The sequence below is a fragment of the Hoplias malabaricus genome, chromosome 11, assembly GCF_029633855.1.
Source record: "Hoplias malabaricus isolate fHopMal1 chromosome 11, fHopMal1.hap1, whole genome shotgun sequence".
Lineage (NCBI taxonomy): Eukaryota > Metazoa > Chordata > Actinopteri > Characiformes > Erythrinidae > Hoplias > Hoplias malabaricus.
In genome coordinates this window covers 33,623,307-33,650,992 of record NC_089810.1, presented here as the reverse complement: position 1 = coordinate 33,650,992, position 27,686 = coordinate 33,623,307, and the positions used below count along the sequence as shown (strand labels likewise).

Sequence of the window (27,686 nt, the reverse complement as noted above, 5' to 3'; positions counted from 1 at the left end):
CAAAGATTTCTGGAAATATAATTTTAAGTTAAAAATATTAGGTAGTGTTACTTTAGTATATTTGAGCTTAGCTAATAGAAGGAGAGGGAGCGGTTGGTGGGGAAGCCCAGGCTCTGTGTGTGTGGCAGTGAAGGAGTTAATCCTGTGGTGAGGAGTCTATGGTCGAGTCTCTGAACTTGGGCTCAGTGTCTCTCAGAGAGCGCGCGTATCCACACTCAGGGCTTTTCGTCTCATTTTAACGGCGGTTGGAAAAGGTAAGTCTCTTCTCGGGGTCTGTTTTAAACGATTGTCGGTTAGTTACTGAGCTACAACTGCTTTTCAGACCGTTAGCGGTGGAAAAGGATCATGTTTGTGTTCCTTATTAACGTCCCTCTCGCTTTCACAGTTCAGCGTGTGGCTCTTAAAGGTTTGTTTACCTCGCCATTTCAGAGAGAAATCTATAGCTCTTTTTGTTTACACCGCCATTTCAGATTTTACCGTTGAGAGGTTTTTTACAGTCTTAATTCCAGTCTTTCCGTCTGGAGTGTGAAGGGAATTGTGTTTAAGCTGTGTTTGCTGATGTGGCGAGCTGTCTCTGTGTCTCTGTGTGTATTGGAGCCAGTTTTATTATTTCAGCTCTAGTACCTGTTGCTTCAGCGCTGACTGGGAAAGGACGGTGTGATACATAAATACATATAAAAGCATGAATTTATCTCGTTTAAGAGAAAACGTTTCTGAGTTACGTTCCAAATGTTGATGGAATACACTCTCCTTTCCTTGAGGGGTTTCTAAACATGGTGTACGTGGTGTAGGTTGGTCTTAAAATAGGTTTCAACTCTAAATATTAGCCATTCTTATTTAGGACAACACTCAACATAATGAACCTCCTGTCCGTGTGTTGACAGTGTTTAAATATTGTGCATACCCCTGCCAACTCCGAATGAGTCAAGCTCAGTTGAATAACTTTTAAAGACACCCAGTGTATATTAATTAATGTGGGTATCTGGAGCCCACCAACCCACACACTGTGAAACAAGACCACCCAGTCAGTGTGCTTCCTAAGTCAGAACGCATGGGATAAAACCGCCGTTCTGATTCTGCTCGGCTTCTGACATCGATTGCAGAGACTTTAGAATTGGCCCCGCCCCCTTGTCTGAGAACTGTCCAATCACAGTGGTGGACCCGCATTTATATGCCACAACAAGCTTGGAGATATAAGAGCACTGTGTAAAACGGAGAAGTAAACAGCCAGTCACTATCATTTTAAGGCACAAACGTTGAAACAGGAGGAGAACGTTGCTGTGGGGCTTGTGGGGTTTGGTTAAAAAACAGAACTGTGTTCCACTGTGGAGAAAGAGATACGTCCTCTTTAACTGAAATAGTTATACAAGGAAAATTACAACCCTTCCAAACTATTTCTCTCTCCCTCAGCTGGCAAAAACCCCCTAAAAACATCTGATTTTCATTTATCAGCAGCCTGTTCTCAAATATATTTAGCCCCTCTGACGTCAGGAAACTATCTTGCTGATAAAGGCTTGTCTTCCTAGAATAGAGCAGAAGGACGTTTATTTTTGTGGGTAATTGTATGATTTCATTGCCCACTTTCAATTTTTCTCTGCAGTTTCCTGTAAAGCCCCCTTGAAGGAAATTCCCATGTGTTATGTCTGACATCTGTGACTTAGACCCGTTTCATTTTTGTTCTGTAAGGGGCATATTTTTTTAATCAAGCAATTTCTCTGTGGTGTTTTATACTAGTTTAAATACTGAGACATGTTTAATACTGGATTACAAATGATCAAGTTTACTACACTGTACTGACCATAGCCGATGGCCTTGTTACAAGTCCCAGTCATCACATACGGGTCTTTGTAGTCTTTCTAGAGGAGGTAAAGAGCTTTTTGCTCTGTTGTTATTAACATCATCTTCAGAAACGGTCACTCTAACACTGTGGGTGTGGTGGAAGATGGTGGTTTTTTCTCATGCACTGATTGCTGCTATTAGCGTTCTTCTTGTAGCGCTTGATGAAAGCTCTGAACCATCACATTTTACTGTGGTTTAGAGGCAGACTGGGAGTGATTGTACCTACGACCAACTGGGTGGCACCCTAGTAGAACATAAAAATGCCACTGGCTTCTTCCGTATTAAATAGGGGTTGCAGATTAGTCCAAACCCCTTCATAATGAAATATGTACAAAGTCATGTTTCATGCAAATTTGTCAAAATTGTCGTAGTGAAAGGAATCAATGTGGACGTATTCTCCACAGTGGAACACATTTCTGTTTGCTAATAAAACCTCTGTGACCTGCTTTGAACAAAAGCCCACAGGCCCCACAGCAGCATTCTCCCCCTGTCTGAACAGCTCTGTTCAGGTCAGCCACTTCAGCGCCTGTTCCTTTAAATGATGAGCCACACACAGCTCACCCCCAAGCAACCAGCTGCATCGAGTGAGTCAGTGGTCAATGTGGACAGCAAATAAAATGACTAATAGTGTGCCATGAACATTGTAACCAAAACATTTGTTATTGACTTTAAAGTCACACAGAGTGTATCTAGGTTTGGAATTACACTGCCAGCGGGGGTCCTCCCTTAAATCCTCTTTAGACTTTTTTGAGAAGGTCCAGCCCATAAGCCACAAGGATTTGTGAAGCCTATTTTTTATGGTCAGTGTATGTGTACATCTCATGCTGATATTATTATATACTGATTATAACATACCTTTTTAAAATACTTTTATATTACTGTAGTTTCATACCTCATACGCCTACATTCATACATATACACACAGTTTATTTAAAAGCTACAGTGTAGTAAAAAGCCTTGGTGAACTTCTCCCAGAGCCATGTGCAAAACCACATTTCTATTCTTACAAGTTCAAACAACAAAAACTTTATATTTGTTTCTTATTAGTTACTAAACAATCCATAAATTCATTGCATTATTTTTGACAAGTAAATGTCAGGGTCAATAACCCTGCAGCTTTAAGAGTTCAGCATGGTGTAAATGTTGAAGTGTGTACACAGATGTAATAATCAAACATAATTATAATGTAATTACCTCCTTTTAAAAAGCAATCAACTGGAGAATTGAGTAATAAAAGTGCTTCAGTGTCCTAAATAATAATACATAAATAAAATAAAATGAGACCTCTGTTTTTTTAGCCCCAGAACAACGTGGACCAGAGAAAAAACAGAGAACAAAACACTTCTGACGTTTATTCATGTAAAAAACACACATCAGTGAACACTGAGGAAACGATTGTTGAGGTAATGTCCATATATTGCACAATGAGTCAATAAAAAATTATTGCGACAGGTTTATTAACACACACACAGGGGCTGAACCTCTTAGATAAAGATGATACTAGACTTTTACACAGAGACAAACGCATGAAGAACAACTGGGGGGCATCATTTACCACAGGAGGATAGGGGAGAACAGGGTGGAAACAGGAGCAGAGACCCAAGCACCTGAGGTCAGGACCAAAGTAGTGAACACAGGAGAGACACAAACTAAGCTGGGGGCAGAATGTGACACAAGATCACCCTGAAAATAGTCGCATTTACACATCAAGCTGTAGAGAGATCCTGTTGGACCGGTATTTTCGTGGTAGATATTTCCATATTGTGCCTCAGTGTTGATAATGACCACCGTTTATAGATCAGGAAGCTGTAGTTCATGAGCAGGTGTAACATCAACACGTTTTTACATCACATTTATTATTCTGATTTTAAGACAGTAATTAATTAAAGCTACTGTAAAATCAACTGTGAAATCAATTATTTTGAGTCATATTCTAACACAAAAATCTTCAGAAGTATCTCATGGTGCTGACCTCAACCGGATCAAAGTCTCAGAAGAGTGTGTTGTGTTCTCCCTGTGTCTGTGTGGGTTTCCTTTGTGTTTTCCGTTTTCACCCCACAGTTCAAACACACGTTGGTAGGTGGAGTGACTGTGACGTTGTCTTCAGGTGTGAGTGTGTGAGTGACTGGGTGACTTCAGTGTGAGTCATAGATATTAACGTTTGTGTTACTAAGGAGGTCAGTTACAGTATTTGGGTGATGTAGACGTTATAAATATACAGCTAATGAAATGACAGTTTAAAACTTTGTTGTTGTTTTTTTCTCAGCTTATATTACATTTCGTGTGAGGATCTGAAACTGTGGCTTTGGAAATATGTAAAAATAGAGGAAATCAGAAGTGGAACATATACTTTCTACAGCATTTCATAACTATTTTTATTATAAATAGACATCAATCACACATTGACTCCCACGCTCACACCTGTGGACAGTTTCACAAAGCCACTCATAACGTATGTCTGGGCTCTGGGAGGAGATTGGAACACCTGGAGAAAACCCACATGGACCCCAAGACCCTCAGGTTGTGTGGCAGTGATACCAGATCCGCAGTTTGTAATCAGTCCTGTTTAGCTGGACGTTAAAGCAGTAGCGTATAGAATGAGTCACTGTGATATGTTTTAGCTGGAGCACACACTCCTGTTTAAAACAGAGGTGGTCTTATATTTAGCTGCCTACTGTCAGTCACAGCTACGTAGCATTTTGCCCTGTCTTCAGGCTTGTTAAAGGCATGGCTGCTGTTTTGCTCAAATTCATGATTATAGCTTTTTTGAGTCTCATATAAACATTGCTTGTACATTTAACTCTCCTCATGCTGGAACCCGGAGCCAGTCTAAGCTCTTCTCCAAAACTCATGGATTGAGTTTAAACACAGATCATCTGGGTAATCATTTTTATTAGATTCCCTAAAGCTAGGTAAAATGATGTTCGTGCATATCTTTAAAATAGCTGTGTTTATACTGTAGGTGAAAATGGTTTGGGTGTGCTCAGATTTGTCTTGTGTTTAACCACTTGCACATTTTTTTAGCAGGAACAACAGTTTTCATGCTGTAACTGTTTTGGTGCTTCTGCTAGTGTGGGATTTACGGACAGTAACAGATGTGCTATGGAGATTTATAGTGATATGGTGATGTTTAAACAACAGAATGCATAATTCATAATGAGGATCACAGCTTTTAAGCCACAAGGACAGATCACGGTTTATGAAAACACAACATTTTTCAGGTTATATTCATTAAGGCGTTATTTTTCAGGCATTATTCAGGTTCATATTTTGTAACTTTGTCTGGAAATAAGATCAAAGCTGTCTTCACTGTGAGCGATTTAGATGCTGTGTTTTATTCTTTTGCATAAATTAAATGTCCTAGGTTTGACATTTTCTGTCCATTTCTGCTAGTGGTGAAATTATTTTATGGTAATCACTGAGATAATGATATTAATGATTAAATGGAACAAGATTAAGGGACAAGACTCTTGTTCAATGCATGTTTACTTTAATGTGTGAGGTCACATTGTGAAACAAGACCACTCAGGTTTTTTTTTTTTTTTTTTTTTGTGGTCCAAAGTCAAAGAAAACCTGGGATTAAACAAACGATTCTGATTCTGACTCAAGTGCAGAGAGTTTAGATTTGCCCCGCCCCCATGTCTGAGTCTGTCCAATCACAGCGCTTGACTCGTGTTTATGTGAGAGCACAAAAATGCAGTCAAAAAAGATAATCAAATGAAAACGGCTAAGATCCAGAGCTTCTGCTCCTCGCTCCTCGCTCCTCACTGCTGTGCGCTCAGCGAGCGGCTCATTATCATTTAAAGGAACAGATGCTGAAGTGGGCTGTTTTGAACAGGGGAGAAGACTGCTGTGGGGCTTTTGGGGTTTTGACCAAAGCAGGTCACAGACATTTCATTAAGAACCAGAGCTGTGTTAACTTCTTCCTTTAAGCATATAAAAAGGCCAAATCCGTTATTTGTGTCTCTGTGCGGCCTTTTCAGTCAGTCGTGGGTAAAGCAGAAACTGGAAAGGGTGAAACTTGCTTATGTTGCCACTTTGTCTTCCACATTAGGGTTTTCTCAGGTTACACGGATAATGCAAAAATCCAGAGGCCTGTTTTGCAGTGGAAAATATAATAAAGACTACATTCTCAGTCTTCATAACTACACTACTGTTAGTTAGGTAATATACGGCATTCAGGCTAGCGGTTCTTTGGTTTACAGCTCCCTGTAGTAAACTCAGAAGAAGGCTGGCCAAGTGAACTTGGCTCTGAGGACTTTTTTGGTCTAACAACATTCCTGTCTGGAGTCCATTTTAGAAGGAAGGCTGAGTGCTTTCTATGTGCACGACTGTCTCTGTGAGTGTGTATGAGGCTGAATGAGGATGTAGAGGTGCAACAATATGATAATTCAAGTCAGAAAATGTGGGATCAGATATCTGAAGGTTTCAGGACCCCGTTGACCCTGGTATCTATCCTGAAATATTACAGGAATGCTTGGTGTTGAACTCTTGAGGTCTCTTGAGGACAGCATTATCCACATATACTTTAAACTTATTGTACATAAAGAAGTGAGGGACATGCCCCCTGGGGATGGTGTGTGGGTGTGCAGCAATTGCATAAGGGGGTGGGGTACAGCGAAGCAAACGAATGAAATACATAATGCATGTCTGTTGTAGTACTTCCACTGTAATGGTGGTTTGTCTCTGTGTTGTTAGATAAAAAGTTGTTGTATTATTCACTATGTTTAAAGTAAATTCCAGTGGAGTCTGGAAGAGAGAGAGAGAGAGAGAGAGAGAGAGAGAATGAATAGTGAGTTGACACATGGTTTTCAAGGTGTTTTCCCAGATATTTTCATTTTGATTATGCTTTATTTTTGAGCACAGTAAAATCTGCTGTGCGGCACAGTGGTGCAGCAGGTATGTGTCGCAGTCACACAGCTTCAGGGACCTGGAGGTTAAGGGTTCGATTCCTGCTCCGGGTGACTGTCTGTGAGGAGTGTGGTGTGTTCTCGCTGTGTCTGCGTGGGTTTCCTCCGGGTGACTGTCTGTGAGGAGTGTGGTGTGTTCTCCCTGTGTCTGCGTGGGTTTCCTCTGGGTGACTGTCTGTGAGGAGTGTGGTGTGTTCTCCCTGTGTCTGCGTGGGTTTCCTCTGGGTGACTGTCTGTGAGGAGTGTGCTGTGTTCTCCCAGTGTCTGCGTGGGTTTCCTCCGGGTGCTCTGGTTTCCTCCCATGTTGGTAGGTGGATTGACGACTCAAAAGTGTCCATAGGTGTGAGTGTGTGAGTGAACGTGAGTGAGTGTGTGTGTTACCCTGTGACGAAGTGGTTCCCCCCTCCAGGGTGTGTTCCTGCCTTGCGCCCAGTGATTCCAGGTAGGCTCTGGACCCACCGCGACCCTGAACTGGATAAGCGCTTACAGATAATGAATGAATGAATGAATAAAATCTGCAGTATCAATCAGAGATTTCTGAAGCCCTGAAAGTAAATGCTTAGTTACACACATTGTTTTCATCACAGATGAAAGAATAGAGGTGAAATTAATAAGCATTTTAGGATTCATAACAGGGCTGGACGATATGGTCAAAATATATACTACAATACATGATATATTTCTCAATTTTGGTCGATACGATATAATTCCAAAATTAATATGAAGTGTATAAAATCCACTGAAAAACCTCCAAGAACCAACAAAAAACTTAACATCATCAAACATGAACCTGTTGGCTTTGTCAATATTAATGTTTTAAAACTTAATTTAAATTGAGTGCTGAACAGACAACAGCGCCCTGAAATGACTGACAGACAGATGTTGTAAATAATGTATACTGAAATATTGAAAATGTGTTTAAAAATAATATAGAACAGAACTACTGTTCGTTTAATCTGAGTTTCCACAACTCTCAGCACGCATTTCTAGGCCTATATCCTGTTCACCATTTGGACTAGACCCCCCCCCCTCCCCTCTGTTAGGCTAGGCTAGGCTAGCTTTTGCTGGTCTTTAATTTAGAGAGTAGGGGTCCATCAGGAACAGTTTGTTGAAGCAGTAAGGCTTGGGGAGCCCCATACCCCTTGAGATAAGTGCTTATTTATTACAACTGTCCTAATACTGGTTTACATTCAAAAAGGACTGTTTTGGACAAATATTCTAGTCATTTATTGGAGAAATCAAGTTATTAACACACTTTGTGTGAATCTTTTTGTGATCCAGAATGAGCAAAGTATAAATCCACTTTCAATAAGAGTTTAATGTAGATATATATAGTTTTAAAACATGTATATATGTGTATGTGTGATTTTATCTGATTCCTAATTGAATGTAACAGAGACAGCTTACACTAAATCAGCTCCAGCCAGTCTGTTGTTGTAGATAGGCCATTTCATGCCACTGATATAATAATTATATAACAGTATAATTACAGTTCTTTAAAGAACAACAACATTTTTAGCAGCTATACGCATGTAGCCCAGGTCTGAAATGGTTTCTGTTGTTGTCTTCAGTGCTGATCTGTTACCTCTCTCACTTGCAGAGTTGCAGCTATGGGGAAAGGATGCATTACGGCCACCAAGTACTTCCTCTTCTTGTTCAACCTCCTCTTCTTTGTAAGTATAAACACTCCCGCGTCCTTAATACGTCCCACTGGGACCCGTGGTTTCATTAGCTGTGTTACATCCGCAGTCGACGGGAGGAGCGTCTGCAGACAGAGGAAAGGCCAGTACACAAGATAAAGTCTGTAGCTGTCCGTAGAAACTGAATTCTGTCATGAGACAAAAGACCTTTTAATCAGAGAAAGATTAAAGACAGTTGTGTCTAAAAGCTGAAAGTCTGTCTCAGACACTTACTGGAAAGAGTTTGGTTTGGCCTGTTTGCACTCCAGCCTAATTAGACCTGAAAGAATGATAAGCAACCTCACCCAGAGGCTAATGAACAGTGTTGAAGGGTGTGTGTAAATGTCTCTCTGATGTCTGTCTGTCTTCTAACGACAGAGGCCTTTAATTACCCAGCAGGCCCATGCTTTACTGCCTCTCCTACCACAGCAGCAGCCTCCAAGAACCCAATCTGCAAACGCCAGGCACTGTAGTCAGACAGAATCGCTGCTTGGTCAGAGCTTCTCAGATGGACCTTGCTCTCTAAGGCTAGGGGGGGAACATTCACACAACTGTAAAGTTTAGAAGACTTTGAAAAGGCGTTTAAAAGACTGACACACTCTCGTATCTGAAAAACTGTAACTGTGCTGGTACCCTCCTGGTACACTTCATATTCAGTACACTTAGTTAGGGGAACATAATTGTACCATATTCGACCTTAATTGTAGGTTTTTACGTTGTGTCGACTCAAACACCCCATTTCATCTCTAGGACTTATAATTTATTATTTTACTTTGCACAGCACCTGACTACTGTCACTTTTATTAGTGACCACCACTTTCACGTTGTCATTGCCAACTTCTCAAATATAGCAACAACTTGGTCAGGAATAAGGACGTTGGGCCAGATATGGACTTGCAATGTTGGGGTGCCAGGCACCTTAATTAAGTATTCAGCTTGAAACGTACAAATATAAGCAGGTTTTGTACATTAAATACTGTACTTTGCAATGTTTAATGTCACTAATTGCATGAGCAAAGACTTAAGACTTGGGATAATATTATTAAAGTGATAATTTTATCGGAATGTCAAGACAAGAAAAAGACTGAGTTAAAACAGCTCTCCTGAGCCACTGAAACCAAAATTTTGAGATGACGGTAGTGCTCTGCAACTCCAGCAACAGTAACGTGATTCTATTTCGACATTTCACATTTGCCAGCAACAGTGAAATCACATGAAAAGTCGTAGTGTAATTTCAGCATTAGTCTTCTCCTGTCTGCGTTCTTTATTTTAAATCTCAAACGTTGGTTATATGATTTTATATGGTTATATATGGGTATATATATTTTATATAACTGTATTAACTGTATCCTCTAAATCTGTTTGTGCTCTCTCTCTCTCTGCCTTTCATTCTCTCTTTCCCCTCCCTCCTGGAACCTCATGTTCCACACATCACAGATATATCTTCTTGTAAACAGTGTGTCACATGTTATTTTTTCTTTCTCTCTAGATTTTCGGTGCTCTGATCATGGGCTTCGGGCTGTGGGTTCTGCTGGATAACCAGAGTTTTATCACAGTTCTGCGTAAGTTAAAAAAACGGATGCAAAAAGTTGTTTTTTACTGTGTCAGGATATGTTTTGTGACAATTGAATTTCATGCACATTCAAAAAGGAAGGAAAGGACCTGTGAAAACATGCAACCCTCTGTAAAAAACATATGGCTTGACATGTCTCACAGAAATAGATCCATGCTGAGCACTTCCTCTGGCCTGGCAATGAGACTTTATGGTTTGTTGTGGAAATGGTCTCTGTTCCTGAGCTGTTTCTGCTTTTTCTCTTTAGCTGAGACATGTAGGATTTTCTGATTCTTTGAGAGGTCCTTTTTTGCTGCAGTTTTTTAGCTGTTTTCTGTAAAAGCCTGCTTTTTTTATTAATGTTTTCAGTGTATTGAGTGCAGATGGAACTTGGCCTCGAGCATCTTTGGCAAAGAACTGTCTCCCAGCATATTTGAGGGATATGGTTCTTGGTGAGGAAATTCAAGCGCTGGTAGTGTGTAATTCTTCAGAGGAGTTGGATAAGCAGTTTGAAAATTTGCCTTTCTCCATTAACAGATGTTTTGTTAGGACCATGCCATCCTCCATCTGTTTGAAGTCATCTGATAAGTTGATGTATAGCATAAACTGTTTAACAAAGCACTGGGTGGTGGGTATGTTTGACAAAGGCTGGCCATTCTTGAAAACATTTTACTAAAACAGCTGTACAGCAGCCTTTTCCCTTCTACTGTGTTCTCACGTAATATCCAGGGGCATGTTGTCCCTCCACTTTGTTCTCCAGTAAATGCAGGCTATGCTTATCCCAACTCTGGATCTTAGATTTATTATCAGGAGGATGGGTTCCAGGACTTTTTTTCTCCTCCTTTGCAGGCAGTAGAATCTCTTTCCATATATTTACCTTATTTTTATATTTATATATTTTTATTTTCTTTGCAAATCTTGACCTCTTGACCTCAAATTACAGAAGCATAATATATTGAATGCGCACCCATAGGTCACTGCAAGGAGCTGGAAGTGCTAGCTTTATGGGAACACACAAACAGCATATACGATAAAAAACAGGTTATTTATCTTGCTTTGTGAGCGGGTAGGGAATGCCCAGTAAACTCCCAACGCCTCTGTATAACCTAAATATGTGCACTTGCTTAACTGAACAATGCCTGGGACACTGTGCTGTCACTCAAAAACTTAAAGGGGACACACCCCAGAATATAACCCACTCATGCAAGAGGTTTGTCTCAGAACTGCAAACAGAAAGTCAGGCAGAGAGAGCTGCAGAGTTACCACAGCCCACAGTGAGTTCCAGTTTGACTATTCAGAATCTCACAGCCCATAAAGCAGCTTTCCACCAACAAGTAAGCGGTTATGTTTCCATTCATGAAACCTAATTTGGAATCGTTTGTCTCATTTCCATCAACAAACAACATTCCCAGCTAGAACCACAACAGAGTCAGTTCTTCAGCATGAAACATCACAACTTCCATGAGTGAGTCGAGAAAAAGAAGCTCCAGAAAGAGCTCAGAGCCTCAAATATAGTGGCATCACAGTGGAGCTGGATGGGTCATATACAGAATGCCATATAAATACATAAAAAAATAATAAAACAGGAACATGCTCCGTTTGTGTGTGTTTCTGGGGCTGTGTTTAGTGTGACATAAGGTGTGTTGGCTAATTTTCTCCACTGTTCATGATCTCAGAAGATGACTCAGAACTCATGTTTCCACATGTGTATCATACCTCACTCTGATCTGACCGCGCTGTGAACAGTGGCTATACCATGACCCTGTCCTGGCTCTGTCTGTTAATCTCTGGCTTTGGTGCTGAATTCAGCTACAGCAAAGTCAGAAACTAGCCCTAACAGTGCCCCCTGTTAATAATGTTGTTCCTATCTAAACTGCTGCAAACACAGGCCAGTTTGCTACAGAAGATCCCCTGGAAAAGGTTAAGTGTGATTTACACACTCTTCACTCAGAAACACAGCCCACACTGAGTTAAGGACGTTCAATTTAGTTCTTAATTTATTTATTTGACACGAATCTGATTCCACACATCAGCAGTATCTTGTTACATACGTTAAATGTATGTAAAAATCATTCCACTCTCCACAAGCACTGACTGAAATTCAGTTGACTGTGTGTAAGGGCCTTATCTGTACGTAGTGTAGCTTTAACTTTAATCTGTATTCAGTCAATTTCTGTACGTTCACAGTTTTCAGTCTCAGAGTTCAGACTCTTTCTGTGTTCACACAGCAGTGATGCATGTTTCAGTTTTATTTATGGACTAAACACACTGTGATACTGACACATTTACCCAGCAGGAAGTGCAGCCTTTACAAAGAAAGCTGTAGCAGAGATTACAAACCAAAACGAAGCATTGCTAACGAAAATATGAAAAGATATGAGACGGAATTTTGCCTCGTGCAGCTGCCAGGCACTCTATAAATAAAACCCTGACCACGAGCAGAGGAAGAAAGAACAACGTGAAACTGAGAGCACACGGAGATCCTGTTTTTTGGGCCAAGCTCAAAGCAAAGAGCGCTTGAGTCAATAAATAATTCGGCCTCTGCATACAGTGCAGCGTAGGAGGGCCCAACCCCTATAGCAGTAAAACAGAGGATTGCATCCAGAGACATGGGGTCAGAGCAAGGCCACCCCAAGTAGGAGGAGGATATCCTCATGGTACTGAAGCTGAGCAATGGCCAGGGCCTCTGCTATCTCCAGAGGGACAGCTGGAGACTAAAAACAATAACATGCAAAAATGCTCATGATTAAAATGTCCCATGTCGTGTTTAATATTTTTTTTAAAGAATAGGAGGGGTTCATTCCCAGGGAAAAGGAATGCTTGATGCTATTGGATGTTTCTAAAAGTTATGCTGCTTAAAATATATATTTAAAAAAAATCTGACATTGGTTAAGAGCAACTTGGCGGAATCCACTGAGGGATGTGGTTTATTTACACGTGACATTCTGTGGTCTGAGAAGAGTAGAGACTATAAATCAATATGATATAATAATACTTTATAATTGATTTTCAGTATACTACTTTGAAAGTAGGGTAAGGTTAACAAGCTTAGGAATACAGGCCAATTCAGGAGGAAGGTCTTTGTCTTGAAAAACAGGCCAGTGCACACAGTAGTGAGCCTCCAGCGATATTTATTGCGTAATTCATTAGAAGAATTTGTGCCTAGGACAGAATTCTCACAGAAGCAAGATTAGTAATGTTTATTCTGAGTTAAAGTGAAACTATTATGAAGAAATCCCTTGTTCAGTGCATGTGCACATCAATGTGTAGATCTGAAGCCCACCAACCCAAACACTGTGAAACAACACAACCCTGTCAGTTTTCTGTGTGGTGTCTAAGTCTCAAACCATGGGATAAAAGGAGCCATTCTAATTCTGCTCTGCTTCTTGCTTCTGACATCGTGTGAGAGCACAAAGACAAGGTTAGACGCAGCAAAAAAGACACAACAAGCGCAGAGAGATAAGAGCACAGAGTTAAATCGGAGAAAAGGAGAACTGAGAAGAAAGAGGAGTGAGGAAACAAAAAACAAAAAAACAAAAAAAAAAAAAACAGATGCTCCTTGCTTCTCACTGCTTTGGACTCGGGTCGTGGTGATCATTTTAAGGAACAGGCACTGAAAGCGGCCATTTTAAAAAGGGCAGGGGAGAACGCTGCTGTGGGGCTTGTGGGCTTTGGACCAAAGCAGGTCACAGATGTTTCATTAAGAACCAGAACTGTGTTCCACTGTGGAGAAGAAGAGAATATGTCCCATCTACAGATCCTCTCAGTACCGTAGTATCCCTTATGTACTTGTTTCAGCTCAGTTTTATGTTGTGGACAGTGTAGTGCCAATCTGATGGTTGCATGTAAATTTCAGTTGGTCACTGTGTAAACACTGTATTTGATTTGCTTATTCCTTGCTGTTTTCTGCATTTTAGGCATCTGAGCATTGACAGCTTGCAGACGTGTTGTATCTATTTATCTACTAATGTTTTAGCCAAGTTCATGCAAGTGACCTCACATATGTCATTACTGAACTACATTTAGTGCTCCAGTTTTGTGTATCAACTTTATGAACACTATATTAGTGTTCAAGCTCATCAGGCCAATTTCAAGGTCGACTCGCTTCTCCTGACGATCACAGAAGGTCTCCAGAATTTAGGATGATCGTAAACAATTATATTCCCAGACGTGGGCAGTCTGCAATCCAGTCTTCACTTTTCTGAACTTCTCTCAGTGCAGTCGATTCAGGATTGTGAATCATAAATATGAAACATGTTCAACATTTACGACTCAGACTCCCGTCGTGTGGGTGGATGTGACTTTCAGGTGTGAAAGGTGACGTTAACATCAGGCCTCACCTGAAAGACCCTAAACCAGTGAGAGCAGAGCGTGGGTTACAGTTGCACTGCCCTTCGCCTTGTTTGTTTACATCTATTGAGTGAGAAACTTTCACTTTTGCAGTGTAGCAGTTCATAAGAACCCTGCGAGACTCTGAGGCGTGAAACTATGTGTTAGGAGTGAGGCGTATTGTGTAGTGCGAGGACGCTGAGGACTGACAGCGAACAAGCACAGAGACGTCTCTGAAAAATGTCATTACATGTGGGAGTCTCACGTCTACATCAAAGTTTGGGCCAGGCATTAGTCAAGTATTAGACTCTAAAACTGTCCAAGCGGGTGTAGTTAATCACGACACTTCACGTTATAAATACACTTCTCTGTTTGCTTGATTTGGAGCGCGATAACCACAGACGCTCATCAGCATGTGTTTAGAACTAAAGCTTTCTACAGGTTTAGAGATGATGACTCCCGCTCCTGTACCAGGGGCATACTGTAACCCACTTCTGCCCCCACCCACCCCCGATTAGGTTTAACATCTGTTTGTGGTGAGCCGTCGCAGCCACAATATGCACACATGCAACTGCACATGCAACACGAGTGTGTTCACTTTGTATGTTGAGAGTTCTGCCACGGTAGAAATAGAAGCAGTTGAAAGACGGCTTCGCATTCTACCTATAAATTATCCCCGAATGTCTTACACACCCAGCGTACCCAGACCCTACTCTCTACTCGGTCGAGCACCAGTCTCTGCCTTTAATTATGGTGAAACATCTGATTTGTTCAGAGCTATACATAGCATAGTATACGTTGTAGGTTAAATACTGACCCCGAGATGGGCATTTTCAGTAAGGCTATATGAAGCTGCACTTTGTAGGTCACTGTTTCATGAGTAGAGCGGTAAAAAGAGTAAGTAAACCCTAAATTATGTTATGGGAGGGAAGTAGTGGATACAAGCAGCTGAGATGAGTTTTCTCTGGGTGTGAGCTCACTGGACACACTCCCTATGATCATGTGAGGGAGTGATCGGAGTAGAGTCGCTGATCCTTTGCATTGAACGCCTGCACGCCTCCTGCTGGAGGTATACCAGGCAGGTGAGTTCTTCTCTCCAATCTCCTGAGAGATTCTCTCTCGTGTGAGCTGAATCTGCATCCACACCAAAATTGATGGCGACACTGGGAGGATCATAGCTGCTTTTACGTCTAAAGTGGGCTGTGCCTTTTCCATTATAGATGCCCCCTTCAGGTCCGGTGGTTACCAAATACGCTCTGAAGCATCTCTTTGCATCTCTCCTTTAAGAAAAATCAGAGTAGTAGAGGATGGAGAGGTCCAGCTGGTGCAGGAGTAGACTGGTGTGAGCGTGATGGGCCCTGGTGCTGCGTTTGCCACCAACTGCTCCTCAACTTCTACCCTTTTTCTGCAGCCAGAGCCGGCTTTCTGGGCTCCCTGGGGATCTCCGTGTCTGTTCTATGACAAAAAATAAATAAATTCAAAATTCTCTTCTGGAAAAACCCCTAAAACTGATTCTTCATTTTGGTCATAGTCCAGTTTAATAGTTTTTAATGAAAAAAAGAAAAGAAAAACCCAGATTAAATCGTTTTGTCAGCAGCTGAAATCCCCTTCTGTAAAAATGCGGTGTTTGCAAGAAACTGTACCAAAAAAAATAGTCAGAAAATGAGTTGTATTTTAAGTTTCTCGTTAAAAAAAAAGCTGAAAAGCAAATAATGTTAGAAAGAGGGAACTGAAATGAGGAGCAAATAACTCCTCTCAGACTTCTGTTCTTGAAAAAGGAATGTTCAACTCTGTACTTATCACTGTATTGTCTGTCTGTGTGTGTGTGTGTGTGTGTGTGCACGCACATGCATGGAACAGAGAGTTTGTAGGCAGGTGGAAATTATGATGTGTGTTGATAGAACTTCTTCCTGTTGTCTTTCTGTTGCAGAGGAATCTTCCACCACACTGAAAGTGGGCTCTTACATCCTGATTAGTGTGGGCTCTCTTTCCATGCTCATGGGCTTCCTGGGCTGCCTTGGGGCCATCTACGAGATCCGCTGTCTACTGGGACTGGTGAGGATGGCTGAACTTGAAGTCGCTGGTCGTCAAAAAACACAATTCTTTTGGGGACAAGTGGATGTCATTTTTAAATCCTCCTTTTTCTAACAAAGACCAGCCTGAACTTTGGAGAAACCCTGACATGGCTTTTAATTTTGCTGTTATTATCTAAATCTAGAGCTTACAACCGTACAGCGTTTATGCTTGTCATCATGTGTAGCACACCAACACACAGGAGACTGCCTTCGCTAATCTACCCAAACAAACAGAAATGAATAGAGGCCGAGGGACAGTCCTAAAAGCCCCTTCCCTTTAAAATGATGAAGAGGCTGTGTGAAATGGGGTTTTTGAGGATAATGCCGGAGGATTTGCTGAGCTGGGGTGATGGGGATAAGCCGGGGAGGTTTAGAGGGGCTTCGCGTGGGGAGCTCATACTCTAGAGGGTTAAATAAGCTTTGGAGTTGACGAGTGCCTTTGCACGCTTTGACCCAATTAGGAAAGTGAGTTGGACGTTGACCAGCTGTCGCTTCCTCTGCATGCTGAATGTGGAATAACACACACACACACACTGCATAAAGGGAATTATCCTAGAATTCACCGCGACCTGCAGATGTAAAGGCAGAAGTGAAAGGATTCAAATACCACAACATTAAAACATACACGGACAAAAACGTAATATTTAAAGGAAGTCGTTTAAATGCCTTTACAATAGTGGAAATAGTGGTATGCATAAAATATTTATGAGGTGGAGAGTGTATATTATAAGCTGTTGTTGTAAGTGGAGCTGTAACTAATATATTTTAAGCTGGGTCTTGATTACCTGGTGGTAATTAGTTTCATTTTTAAAGCTGTAGAATTACAGTATAATACCGTAAATTGACAGCACTTAAAATAAGTAACTGTCTGTGCTTGCCATAAGTAGCCATAGATTTTACAGCATGCTTAACAGGTGTATTTTCCTCCTCCGACAGTACTTCACCTGTCTCCTGCTGATCCTCATTGCCCAGGTGACAGCAGCTGTGCTCATTTACATCCAGCGAGACTTGGTAAGCATTATGGACATAATCTGCTAGACTGGGTAAAGACTGGGGGAGTTAATCTGTTGTTTTGCTTCTTCAGGAGCCACAGTTCGGTGTAGCACTCGCTGTAAACCTTTAAAATCAAAGCAGTTTGACATCACTGATATTACACGATCGATTGACAGACTGATACTGAGATCGGACTATCACGTTTATTTAAACTTGAGCCTGTAAACTTGTTTATACCCTTTTTCCTCAAGCTGAATGCACTAATCTTTAAATCCAAGACTCTTAACGTAGCTCATTCTGCATTAAGTGTGAGTGGTTCAACAGATGGGTCCTGGATGTGTAAAGCTAGAACCTGAGGTTTAGGCATGGGGGCTAGAGGCTACTTGCCTGGCTGCCTATGGAAGCTGTTTTTCCAGTAGCTACCGTAGTAAGGATTTTTTTTCTGAGCCTGTTTTTCATGGTTGCAACTTGAATACAACCAGAGATTCTTCAGTTTCTGCCCAAACCAAGCTTGACAAAACTGTCTGAATCTGAATGTGAACATGGAACCTGACCTGAGTCGCATTATGCCGTGCCACCCACACACTTTCAGTCCCAACTCCTGTTTCGATGTTATAGGGGATGGTTTGGCAGATTTCTTGGGAAGGAAAATCAATGAAACCTGTCAGTTGACCGTTGGACAGCGCGTCCACAATTTTGCCTACATCAGGAAATACTAGACTCTTACAGAGTCATGTATCCTCCTCTGCTGCACTCAGTGGGATTGGCTCAGTGTCCCCAGCGTGACCACACAGTGCACTTTCAGCGTTTCTGACCCAGACATTCATGTCCTCCAAGTATATGTACAGTGAAATCACTTTTTGGTTCTTTCTTGACAGGTTTAGAAAATAAAATCATAATAAGTAAATGAAAAACTCATAATTGCCCTGCCCTTACCCCTCTGAGGCTGGTCACTCACATCTGTTGATACTGTAGCAGTGATGAACCAGTGAAGCTGAGATAAAAATGTAGATTATTATTATCATTTATATTATTAAACATTAATAATCAGGGACAAAAACCACATTGTATTGAAAACAAATATGAAAAAAACAATGGAAACCATGTGACAGTGTTGACTGAGAGAGTGTGGACACATACATTTCTCTGCAGTGTTTTGGTCTGCTTTAACTTGGCATGGGTACTCTTCAATACAACATTTGAAAACATTACCCAGCCCACCTTGAGGATAATTCTGAGTGTTACCGGTAGCTGTAGAAGACACGATTCTCCCACAAAGCACCCTACCTGTATGACGAGTCCTGAGAAGGAGGGAGCTGGAGCCTCTGTCTGGGCAGGTCCACTCTTTCTTAGTTTATGGTTCACCACAGGGCAGGGTGGCGCTGCTTTTCTCAGAACAGGGTGAGGTTCCAACCCTCTCTGCACGGACGCCCAGCTGTTGGTTTTCTTCTTTGCTATGCCTCATCTCTCCCATTGAGCTCATGTTTTTGCCCTTCAGCTGATTTCCCCACTTGATAAAAATACATTTCCACTGTTTAAAAAGTTTTAAAAGCTACACAGTGTAAAGCCGAATTATGTGATGAACTCAGTGCTTTGTGTTTAATCTTCTTCTAAACCATAACAATCATGGTGGTAGTTAAAGGGGTCATATTATGAAAAAGCCCCTTGTTTGGTGCATATTAACATTCATGTGTGGATCTGGGTCTCACCAACCAACACACTCTAGATCACCCAGTCAGTTTTCCGTGTCCTGCCCAAGTCTGAAAACATGGGATAAAACGAGCCGCTCAGATTCTGCTCCACATCTGGCATCAAGTTCAGAGACTTTAGAATAGCCCCTCCATCGGGTGTCCAATCACAGCGCTGGACCCAAGTTTATATGACACGAGTGTGGAGAAATGAGAGCACCGAGTAAAAACAAAGAAAACAAGCCAAAATGTTTAAAAAACAGAGATTCTACTCCGCTCCTAGCTCCTCACTGCTGTGCACTCAGAGTCGGGGTGAACAGCGAGCGGCTCATTATCATTTAAAGGAACAGGCGCTGAATGCAGGCATTCTGAAAAGGTGCTGTGGGGCTTGTGGACTTTTGAACAAAGCAGGCCATGGATGTTTAATTAAGAACCAGATCTGTGTTCCACTGTGGAGAAGGGGAGAATATGTCTCCTTTAAGGACTGTATTCTTGCTAAAGCAGGTTTTGTAATGTCTGCTTGTATTTACCGGTGTTTCTCTTTTTTTCAGCTGAAGTATGAGCTCTCCACCATTGTGAACACGATTATCGTGAATTATACAGGTCAGAACAAGACATCCGAGCATGCATGGGATTACCTGCAGAGATCGGTAAGCCTTTTCTGGCCAGTTCTGCAGTTATTGTTTGTTTATTTTCTTTCTTTTTTTTATAAAAACAAATCTGTAGCACATCTGTGACATGGGGGGTCTTTATGAAAGCCTGCTCAACTCCTTTTCGCATTTTGTTTCCTGTGTGTTTAAGAAAATACAGTGGGATTATGATTGGATGGTGGGATGATTTTGCTGTTTTGCTCATTTTCTTTCACTCTCTGTCCTCAGATTCATTGCTGTGGCTGGATCGGACCCTCGAACTGGACTGAGAATATCTGGATAAAGAACAGCACACAGACTCTGTATCCGTGCTCCTGTAGAAACGAGTCCATTCCTGGTACAGATCTTAAGGAGACAGGCCTGTGTCAGAGTTTGATCCCAGAATGGCCGGTGTACACGAAGGTACTCGTTATAGCTGTGTGACATGTGTGAAATCCCACACTGCAATTGTACGTTCCCACAGAGAGGAGAAGTGCCCCAAATCTCATGTGACACCGATGTGTGTTTGTGTGTAGACTGAAAACACATTGGAACTGATTTGAGCATTCACACATGGCTCTGAAAACCGATTCATATCCGATTCCCAACACTGCGACTCTGTTTGAACGGCCAGATCAGAATTAATGCGACTTGAACATCGATCCCTCTGGACACTCCTCATAAGCTCACACTGCCAGGAGGGAAACGTGGGTGACAACAGAGAGTCCATGTATGTCCGTCCAAATGGTTTAGTTTAAGTTTGACGTCTTTAGGGAAGGGAAACTGCCTGGTCAAAGCATTCTTTTTTTCTAAAAAAAAAAAAAAAAAACTACTGAGAAAAGAAAAGCATGAAATGTGTTCATTCCATTTCCCACCAGTCATTCATGAGAAAATAAAACCTAAAGTGGTGTTACAAATCTTTAAAGTAGGAATGAAAAGACACATTATATAAGTTTCCCTGTTGTTCAGGTGTGTGAACGTTTGCAGGAGACTCCTGGCAAGTTCCCTATTAGAGCAAGCGAGTGGATAATCACTGGTTTTTGACACCATTTCATGTTTTTTATCTCAGTTAAATCTTTATTTAATTCCCTGTTACTCACACACAAGTGTTTGGGACAGAATGTTCCTTCCCTTTGGTCAGTGGATGTGTAGCACTGTTGTTTTGCATGTAATGATCAGTTTAGGAGCGTGATCAGACTGATGCTGGATAGATGTCACGTTAAAAAAGTCAGGACATTAAAATCAGATTTGGTCAGAAAATGGGATTTGGGCCACTTCTGCCTGCTGTGTGAATGTAAACATTGGTGGATATTGTGATTGCAGTTAACCTTGTGGTGTGTGAACATTGTTGATGTAATGGTAACACTTTTTACAAAGCTTTATGTAACACACAACACCGTCATACCATCTCCTGTGAAGACAGGGTGGGGATTTCAAGTGGTGTAAGTGCCTAAAAACCCATCATATAGCGTGTGTATAGCTGGGACTGACCAATCACATTATCCTCCATCTCTTTAAGTGTCCGATAACACAACAGATGTTAGCCTTCTCCCCCAAAAGTGTTGAATTGTCCAAATACATTGTATGTCTAATTGAAGCTGTATCACGAACATATTTCCCTTGTACTGGGAAACGCAGGAGACACTTGCCTCTTGTTAATCTCTCCTCCTCTGCTCTTGTCTCGTGTGTAGGGCTGCATATCCAGCGTGGAGGACTGGCTCCTGAGTAACTCCGGTTTTATCCTGGGAGTCTGTGTTGGAGTGGCAGTGATTGAGGTATGTGAAAAGAGCTCTGCTTGCGAGTTGCGTGTAATTTCTGTGGAACTCCACAGCTGCCAACACAAAGCCATCCAAATTTTTGGCGAGATTTGTAGCTAGATTTGATCCTGTATCAAATCATCCATATGTTATTTAGCTTACAGTAGCGTCTCGTCCAGACAGGAGTACACTTATTAGATGTGTATTTCCTGAATAACCTACAGTCCTTAAAAACTCTCTCACACTCTTTTACAGTGCTTAAAGAAACAAAGAGAGAAAAGAAACTAATGAGAGAGAGAGAACAAAGAGTGAGAAAGAAAGAAGTAGAGGGGAGAGAGAGAAAGCAGAACAGAGATAACACGGCAGACAAAGAGAGCAAGAACGGAGGGGATAGAGAAAAATCAGAGAGAGAGAGTTGTGAGAGAAAACAGAGGAGAGGGGAGAGAGAAAACAAAACAGAGAGAATAGCGAGAGAAAATAAGAACAGTGAGAGAGAGAAAGTGAAAACAGAGAGAGTTATTATTTCTGGCTCTTTTTTTTTCCAGCTCCTGGGAATGCTGCTGTCCATGTGCTTATGCAAGAGTGTCCACCAGGAGGACTACACCAAAGTACCCAAATACTGAGAGCAAAGACCACCCCACACACACACAAACACACCAACACACACACACACACACACACACACACACACACACGCACACGCACATACACAAAGCAAATCCACTCACAACATCGGCATAACAGTATAAGAAAGATAAAGGTTTTAATTTCAGTTTATACGCCGTGCAGGGCTCACTGTTTTGTTTTTGCAGAAACCTGCATTAGTTGGAATCAAATTTGGTTTGTGACATTGTCTTGGTTGCTTTATATTAAGTATTATGTCTTTGTTTTTCCTGCCTGTGGGGCAGAGGTTTAGGGTGTAGTTCAGGTCATTCACTGCGGAGTGTTTATGGTGAGGGAGGTGGAGTCTGTGACGCAGTCGTCTTTCACAGTACATTTACTGAAAGGTATGTGAGGCCAATCTGAAGGTGCGTGACGAGTAAATCCCGAGCACCGACATGAAGGGTGGTCCTGGATTTTCAGGGTAATTCGTATGATTAGATATAGCAGCACTTAATGAGAGAGGTGATGGTTGTGTGTGTACAAACACTTCAGACCAGCTTCCAGAGGGAGGAGAGAGGCAGGGTGGGGTTGGATCACCTGGAGTAGCTGCAGGGCACAGGGCGTTCTACATTTCAGTTTACATTCTGTGTACATTTATATTATAGCCCTTCCTTTTACTTTTGTGGCGTACCATGTGACTATTCAGTGTAGCTGTACTTACAAAAGTAAGGTTTACTCTCCTACTGCACACTTTCATTGCTCAGCTCTCCAGTGGATGTCTCGCTAGTGCTTTACTAGCCTTTGTCCTTACTTTCAGTGATCTACAGAAGCTAATTTCACCTGTGACTTGACATAGTATCTGAAAATCGTGAGTAATTTTCTCGAGCCAATCTAGTGACATATATGCTAACAGAAATAACCTTTCCTGAGATTTGTAGTAAGTATTTTGACGCTAACTATAATTTCTGCAGCCAATGTTGCCAGCTTAAAATTGGGATGCTGTGGATATTAAACATCATCATGTTGTCTGCCATTTCGTGTTTATTTTGATGACGATATTTTATACTCATTTCTTGTTTATTTTTTTGGCTTTAAAGGGGATATATTAAAAAACAAACTCCCTCGTTTGGTGCATGTGCACATTAATGTGTGGATCTGGAGTCCACCAACCCACACACTGTGAAACAAGACCCCTCAGTCTATTTCCTGTGGGCTGCCAAAAAGATAAAACAAGTCTTTCTGATTTTGCTCCGCTTCTGACATCAAGTGCAGAGACTTTAGAATGGCCCCGCCCCCTGTATGAGTCTGTCCAATCACAGCGTCGGATACGTATTTATATGAGCATGCAAAGACAACGTTAAGCACAACAAAACAATGAGCATGGAGAATTAAGAATGAAAGAAAACAGCAAAAACAGTTAAAAAGCAGAGGTTCTGCTGCTCGTTAAAGGAACAGCGCTGAAAGTGCCCGTTCTGAACAAGGCTGTTTAGAACATGTCCTCTTTAAAGCTGAGATTGTTGATGGTGACGCTGGGATGTGGTGAGACTATGACCATGTCTTTAATTCCAGTGGATTTTACAGTATTTACAATTGTTTTTAAAAACATGGTGGAAGGTGAAGGCAGTTTAAGCTTTTCTTTTTTTTTTTCTTTCCATCTCGTCTCCCTCCACAGTCCACAAATGCTTTCAGCTCCTGTTTTAATCTACTTAACACGTTTTGTGAATGAAAATGTATTTTTGGGAGAGGTTTGGTGTCTCGTTTCTCCAGGACAGCGTGCTGGATGTTACGTCCCTGTCAGCAGCATGGGTCCAGAATAGTGAATGATGGGTTGTTGGAAAATAAATTGGCTTTAGCCTGTGGCTTTTGGCTTTTGCCTCAGCCACATGGTCTCCTTACAGACGCACGAGTTTGGGTTCAGCAATTCTCTCTTATAAATATGTTGGAACCCTGGACGGAAACTCAAGGTCTAACTATATCCTGGAGCTGTGGGACATGTCCAGCACCGACTGCGAGAGCTGTTTTCTCTTCAGCACAAAAAAATTCAAGATTGGTACTTTAACTATGCAATTATTTTCTGTAATTTTATCTGAGAACACTTTAGGGAAAACACTCCTGTTCAGTCTTGTCTGTTCATGTTTTTTGTGTGTGCCTGTCTGTGTGTTTGTGTGTATGTGTGTCCCTGAACATTTATCATTTTTAATCACAGGGAGGTGTGTGTACAAGCACTTGGCTGGAATTACTGTTTTTGTTATCGAAATGCCTGTGTATAAATGCCCTGGAAGAAGTTGTGGTTCTAGCACTAGTCACAGAATTGCTGTACATTGCTGTTGGATGTATTACAGTGAAGATGAAGTCTTTTTTATTCTTACCTTTTATATATCTGAATTTTTATTCTTTATAAAATCCAGTTGATTAGCGGTCAGTGTGTCCACTCCAAACATATTTATGCTATAGCAATTAAACAGTTTATTAAAGTCTCTGTGCTCTGTTGTGTTCTTTTCTCGTCTATAAAGTTAACATCTAAACGTAATGACAAAACTAAATGTAATGACTTGTGGACAATTGTGCCAAAGTCAGTCCCTCTGTATACGTGTGTTTGGCCTATGAGAGAAAACTGGAGCACCCGGAGGAAACCAACAAAGACACAGGGAGAACACACCACACTCCTCACAGACAGTCACCCGGAGGAAACCCACGCGGACACAGGGAGAACACATCACACTCCTCACAGACAGTCACCCGGAGAAAACCCACGCAGACACAGGGAGAAAACACCACACTCCTCACAGACAGTCACCCGGAGGAAACCCACGCAGACACAGGGAGAGCACACCACACTCCTCACAGACAGTCACCCAGAGGAAACCAACGCAGACACAGGGAGAACACACCACACTCCTCACAGACAGTCACCCGGAGGAAACCCACGCAGACACAGGGAGAACACACCACACTCCTCACAGACAGTCACCCGGAGGAAACCTACACAGACACAGGGAGAACACACCACACTCCCCAAAGACAGTCATCCGGAGGAAACCCACGCAGACACAGAGAAAACACCACACTCCTCACAGACAGTCACCTGGAGGAAACCCATGCAGTCACCTAAGATAAGTATCCAACATGGGACCCTGAAGCCATGAGTCCTGCAGAAACACCATGCTGGCCATATATAAACATTGTAAAAAAGCATTGTACTCATATTCTTGTGTTTTTTGACAAAGGAATTTGTGTCTATTAAAAGTAAAAGCCTTACAGTTTTAACCCAATAAACCAGCGTCTGTCTGGTACTGAGCTGCCTGTACCACTCTCATGGTATTTAAATATGGCTGGAAAATATTTCAGTGTTGTAACAAAGTACAGTCACTTCAATATTTCCATCCCTGGGCATGGGTTAGGTATGAATTCTGTCATCTACAAGTTTGAGCGCAGTTTTGGCAACAACCAGCAGAGGGCAGTACAAAAGAAGTATTGAAACATGTTAGCGCTGTATTGTAGCCATTGGATTTTTTTAGATTAATAACCCTCAATGAGGCACAGGAAAAACAAGTTCAACCCCAGAGCCATGACCAGGAGGAAGCCATCAACTCAACCAATGAGAATTGTCAGCATTGTAGTTAGCATTAGCATCAATCTGATATCAAACAAGTGTGTGGTGTTTGATCTCCTTCCTCGTGGTTTAGCTGTAGCCTGAGGGGAAAAGTAAAGCCTTCAGATGTAATTGGACAACCGTGGTTTCATCCGCTTACTTTATTTGGTTAATTGATCTGGACACGAGTGCCCAAATACATTTCAACATCTGCATTTTCTTTGCCTCAGTTTTGAAATGAGACAAAGGAACAGACAGCTCTGGTTGATGTTTTGAACATCTTTGTGAATTGCAGTTATCATCAATAATATTTAAGATTATAAATAAATACAATATCTCACATTATAATATCTGCCACATAATAGAAGTGTAGCATCTCTTATTTTCCAAATATCTTCTAAAAATGCAGTGAAAGTGTTTCTCCTCATGTTTGGTCTGGTGAAGGTTAGATGTTGGTGGCTGATGGTTGGGGTGGGGGCAGGGCTACAGCTCAGCTTTAATCTGTCTGATGCTCTTTTCAGTGTAAGTGTTGTCTCTGTCTCCTACACTAAGCTGAGTTCTGAGTGTGTGATGTGTGTTGAGATTTGTGTACGTATTCTGCTATGAGGTACATATAAAGAGTGTAAGCTGTGACGTGTGGCTGTGTGCTACACTGCAAAGCCCATGACCCAAATTCAGTTTACAATGAATAATGCAGAAGCTCTCTTTCTTTCTAAATCTCCACTGCTCTCTGGAATTCAGGATTTTGTCTAAACTCAAAATCTGGACAGAATTTCCAGATCCAGAAATGTCTACACAAACATACATACCTTCTGGAATTCACCTGGCAGAATACATAGAGAAGCATTAGCACAGAAAATGCAGCACTGGATCAGCTCCATGTGTCACCATCTACAGGACTAAAGAAAGAGGATGACTCCAGAGAAGAGCTAGTCACAGAGACAGGTGTGCTACCATGTCAAAATGTGCTACTTTGCAGCTTTGCACATGCTCAGACCCAAAAATTGTAATGTTTTCTGGTGGTTTCTGGTCATAAATCTGTTTTTCTCCGGTGCATTACACAATCTTAGTTTATTGGTATTATTTGCTGAAGTGTTTCAAAACTGTACACAGTGAATTAAATATATAAATTAAAATATATAAATAGGGCGGCACGGTGGTGCAGCAGGTAGTGTCGCAGTCAGCTGCAGGGACCTGAGGGTCGTGGGTTCGAGTCCCGCTCCGGGTGACTGTCTGTGAGGAGTTTGGTGTGTCTGTGTTGCCCTGTGAAGGACTGGCGCCCCCTCCAGGGTGTTTTCCCACCTTGCGCCCAATGATTCCAGGTAGAGGTGGGCGTTACCGGGAATTTTGGTATCGATCCGATACCAAGTAAATACAGGGCCAGTATTGCAGATATCAATACCAATACCGCTACTCTTCGCAACGAGACGGAGTATCAACAAAAACGGGGGGGGGTTGCGCACTCTACTCTTCGCAACGTCAAGGAGCAATAACAATATACTCTTTTTACACGAGTATTGATCAGTACCAATACCAGCGTTGGTATCGTTATTACCGATATTTGGATCGATCCGCCCACCTCTAATTCCAGGTAGTAATTCCCCACCGTGACCCTGAACTGGAGAAACGGTTACAGATAATGAATGAATGAATATCTGCTTATACTTCTGTAGGCAGCATTTATTGATAAACATTCAGCTTACCAGAGTCCCATGTAGTGTTTTAATTAAGCAACTGTACATATAAAAGTACACGATGGCAACACATTTCATCAAGGTAGCACAACTCGTCAGAACACCTGCTCTGGGCTAGTGATGGGCTGGGCCCTGTGTGAAGCATTAATGGACTGGTTAAGGATATTTTACATCTTTTCCTGTGTATAATTACACTAACATACAAAGTGATGAACTATCAGTTATCTTTGAATCGTTAAACATTGTCATAAAACTAAACTAAACAAAAGTAGCCTCAGTTCTTTTCAAAGAATCTTATTCTAGTTTTTCTGGGGTAAAGAAAAAGCTGCTGACTTGGTTGTTTTGA

At 41.6% G+C, this 27,686-nt stretch overlaps 1 protein-coding gene across 2 annotated transcripts; it reads left to right on the top strand.

The window, feature by feature from the left end:
* Window positions 1-134: 134 nt before the first annotated feature.
* cd82b (CD82 molecule b) lies at window positions 135-24,527 on the top strand. 2 transcript variants are annotated; one of them, XM_066685608.1, is made up of 10 exons: window positions 135-254; window positions 8,350-8,422; window positions 9,918-9,990; window positions 16,240-16,364; window positions 17,321-17,395; window positions 19,617-19,715; window positions 19,944-20,117; window positions 21,386-21,469; window positions 21,997-22,116; window positions 22,153-24,527. In XM_066685608.1, the coding sequence occupies exons 2-9, from the start codon at window positions 8,360-8,362 to the stop codon at window positions 22,072-22,074; spliced, it is 771 nt and encodes a 256-aa protein (XP_066541705.1). In that variant the 5' UTR covers window positions 135-254; window positions 8,350-8,359; the 3' UTR covers window positions 22,075-22,116; window positions 22,153-24,527. The 2 variants fall into 2 exon arrangements, with proteins under 2 accessions (XP_066541705.1, XP_066541704.1); XM_066685607.1 differs by having other exon boundaries at window positions 21,997-24,527.
* Window positions 24,528-27,686: the final 3,159 nt, after the last annotated feature.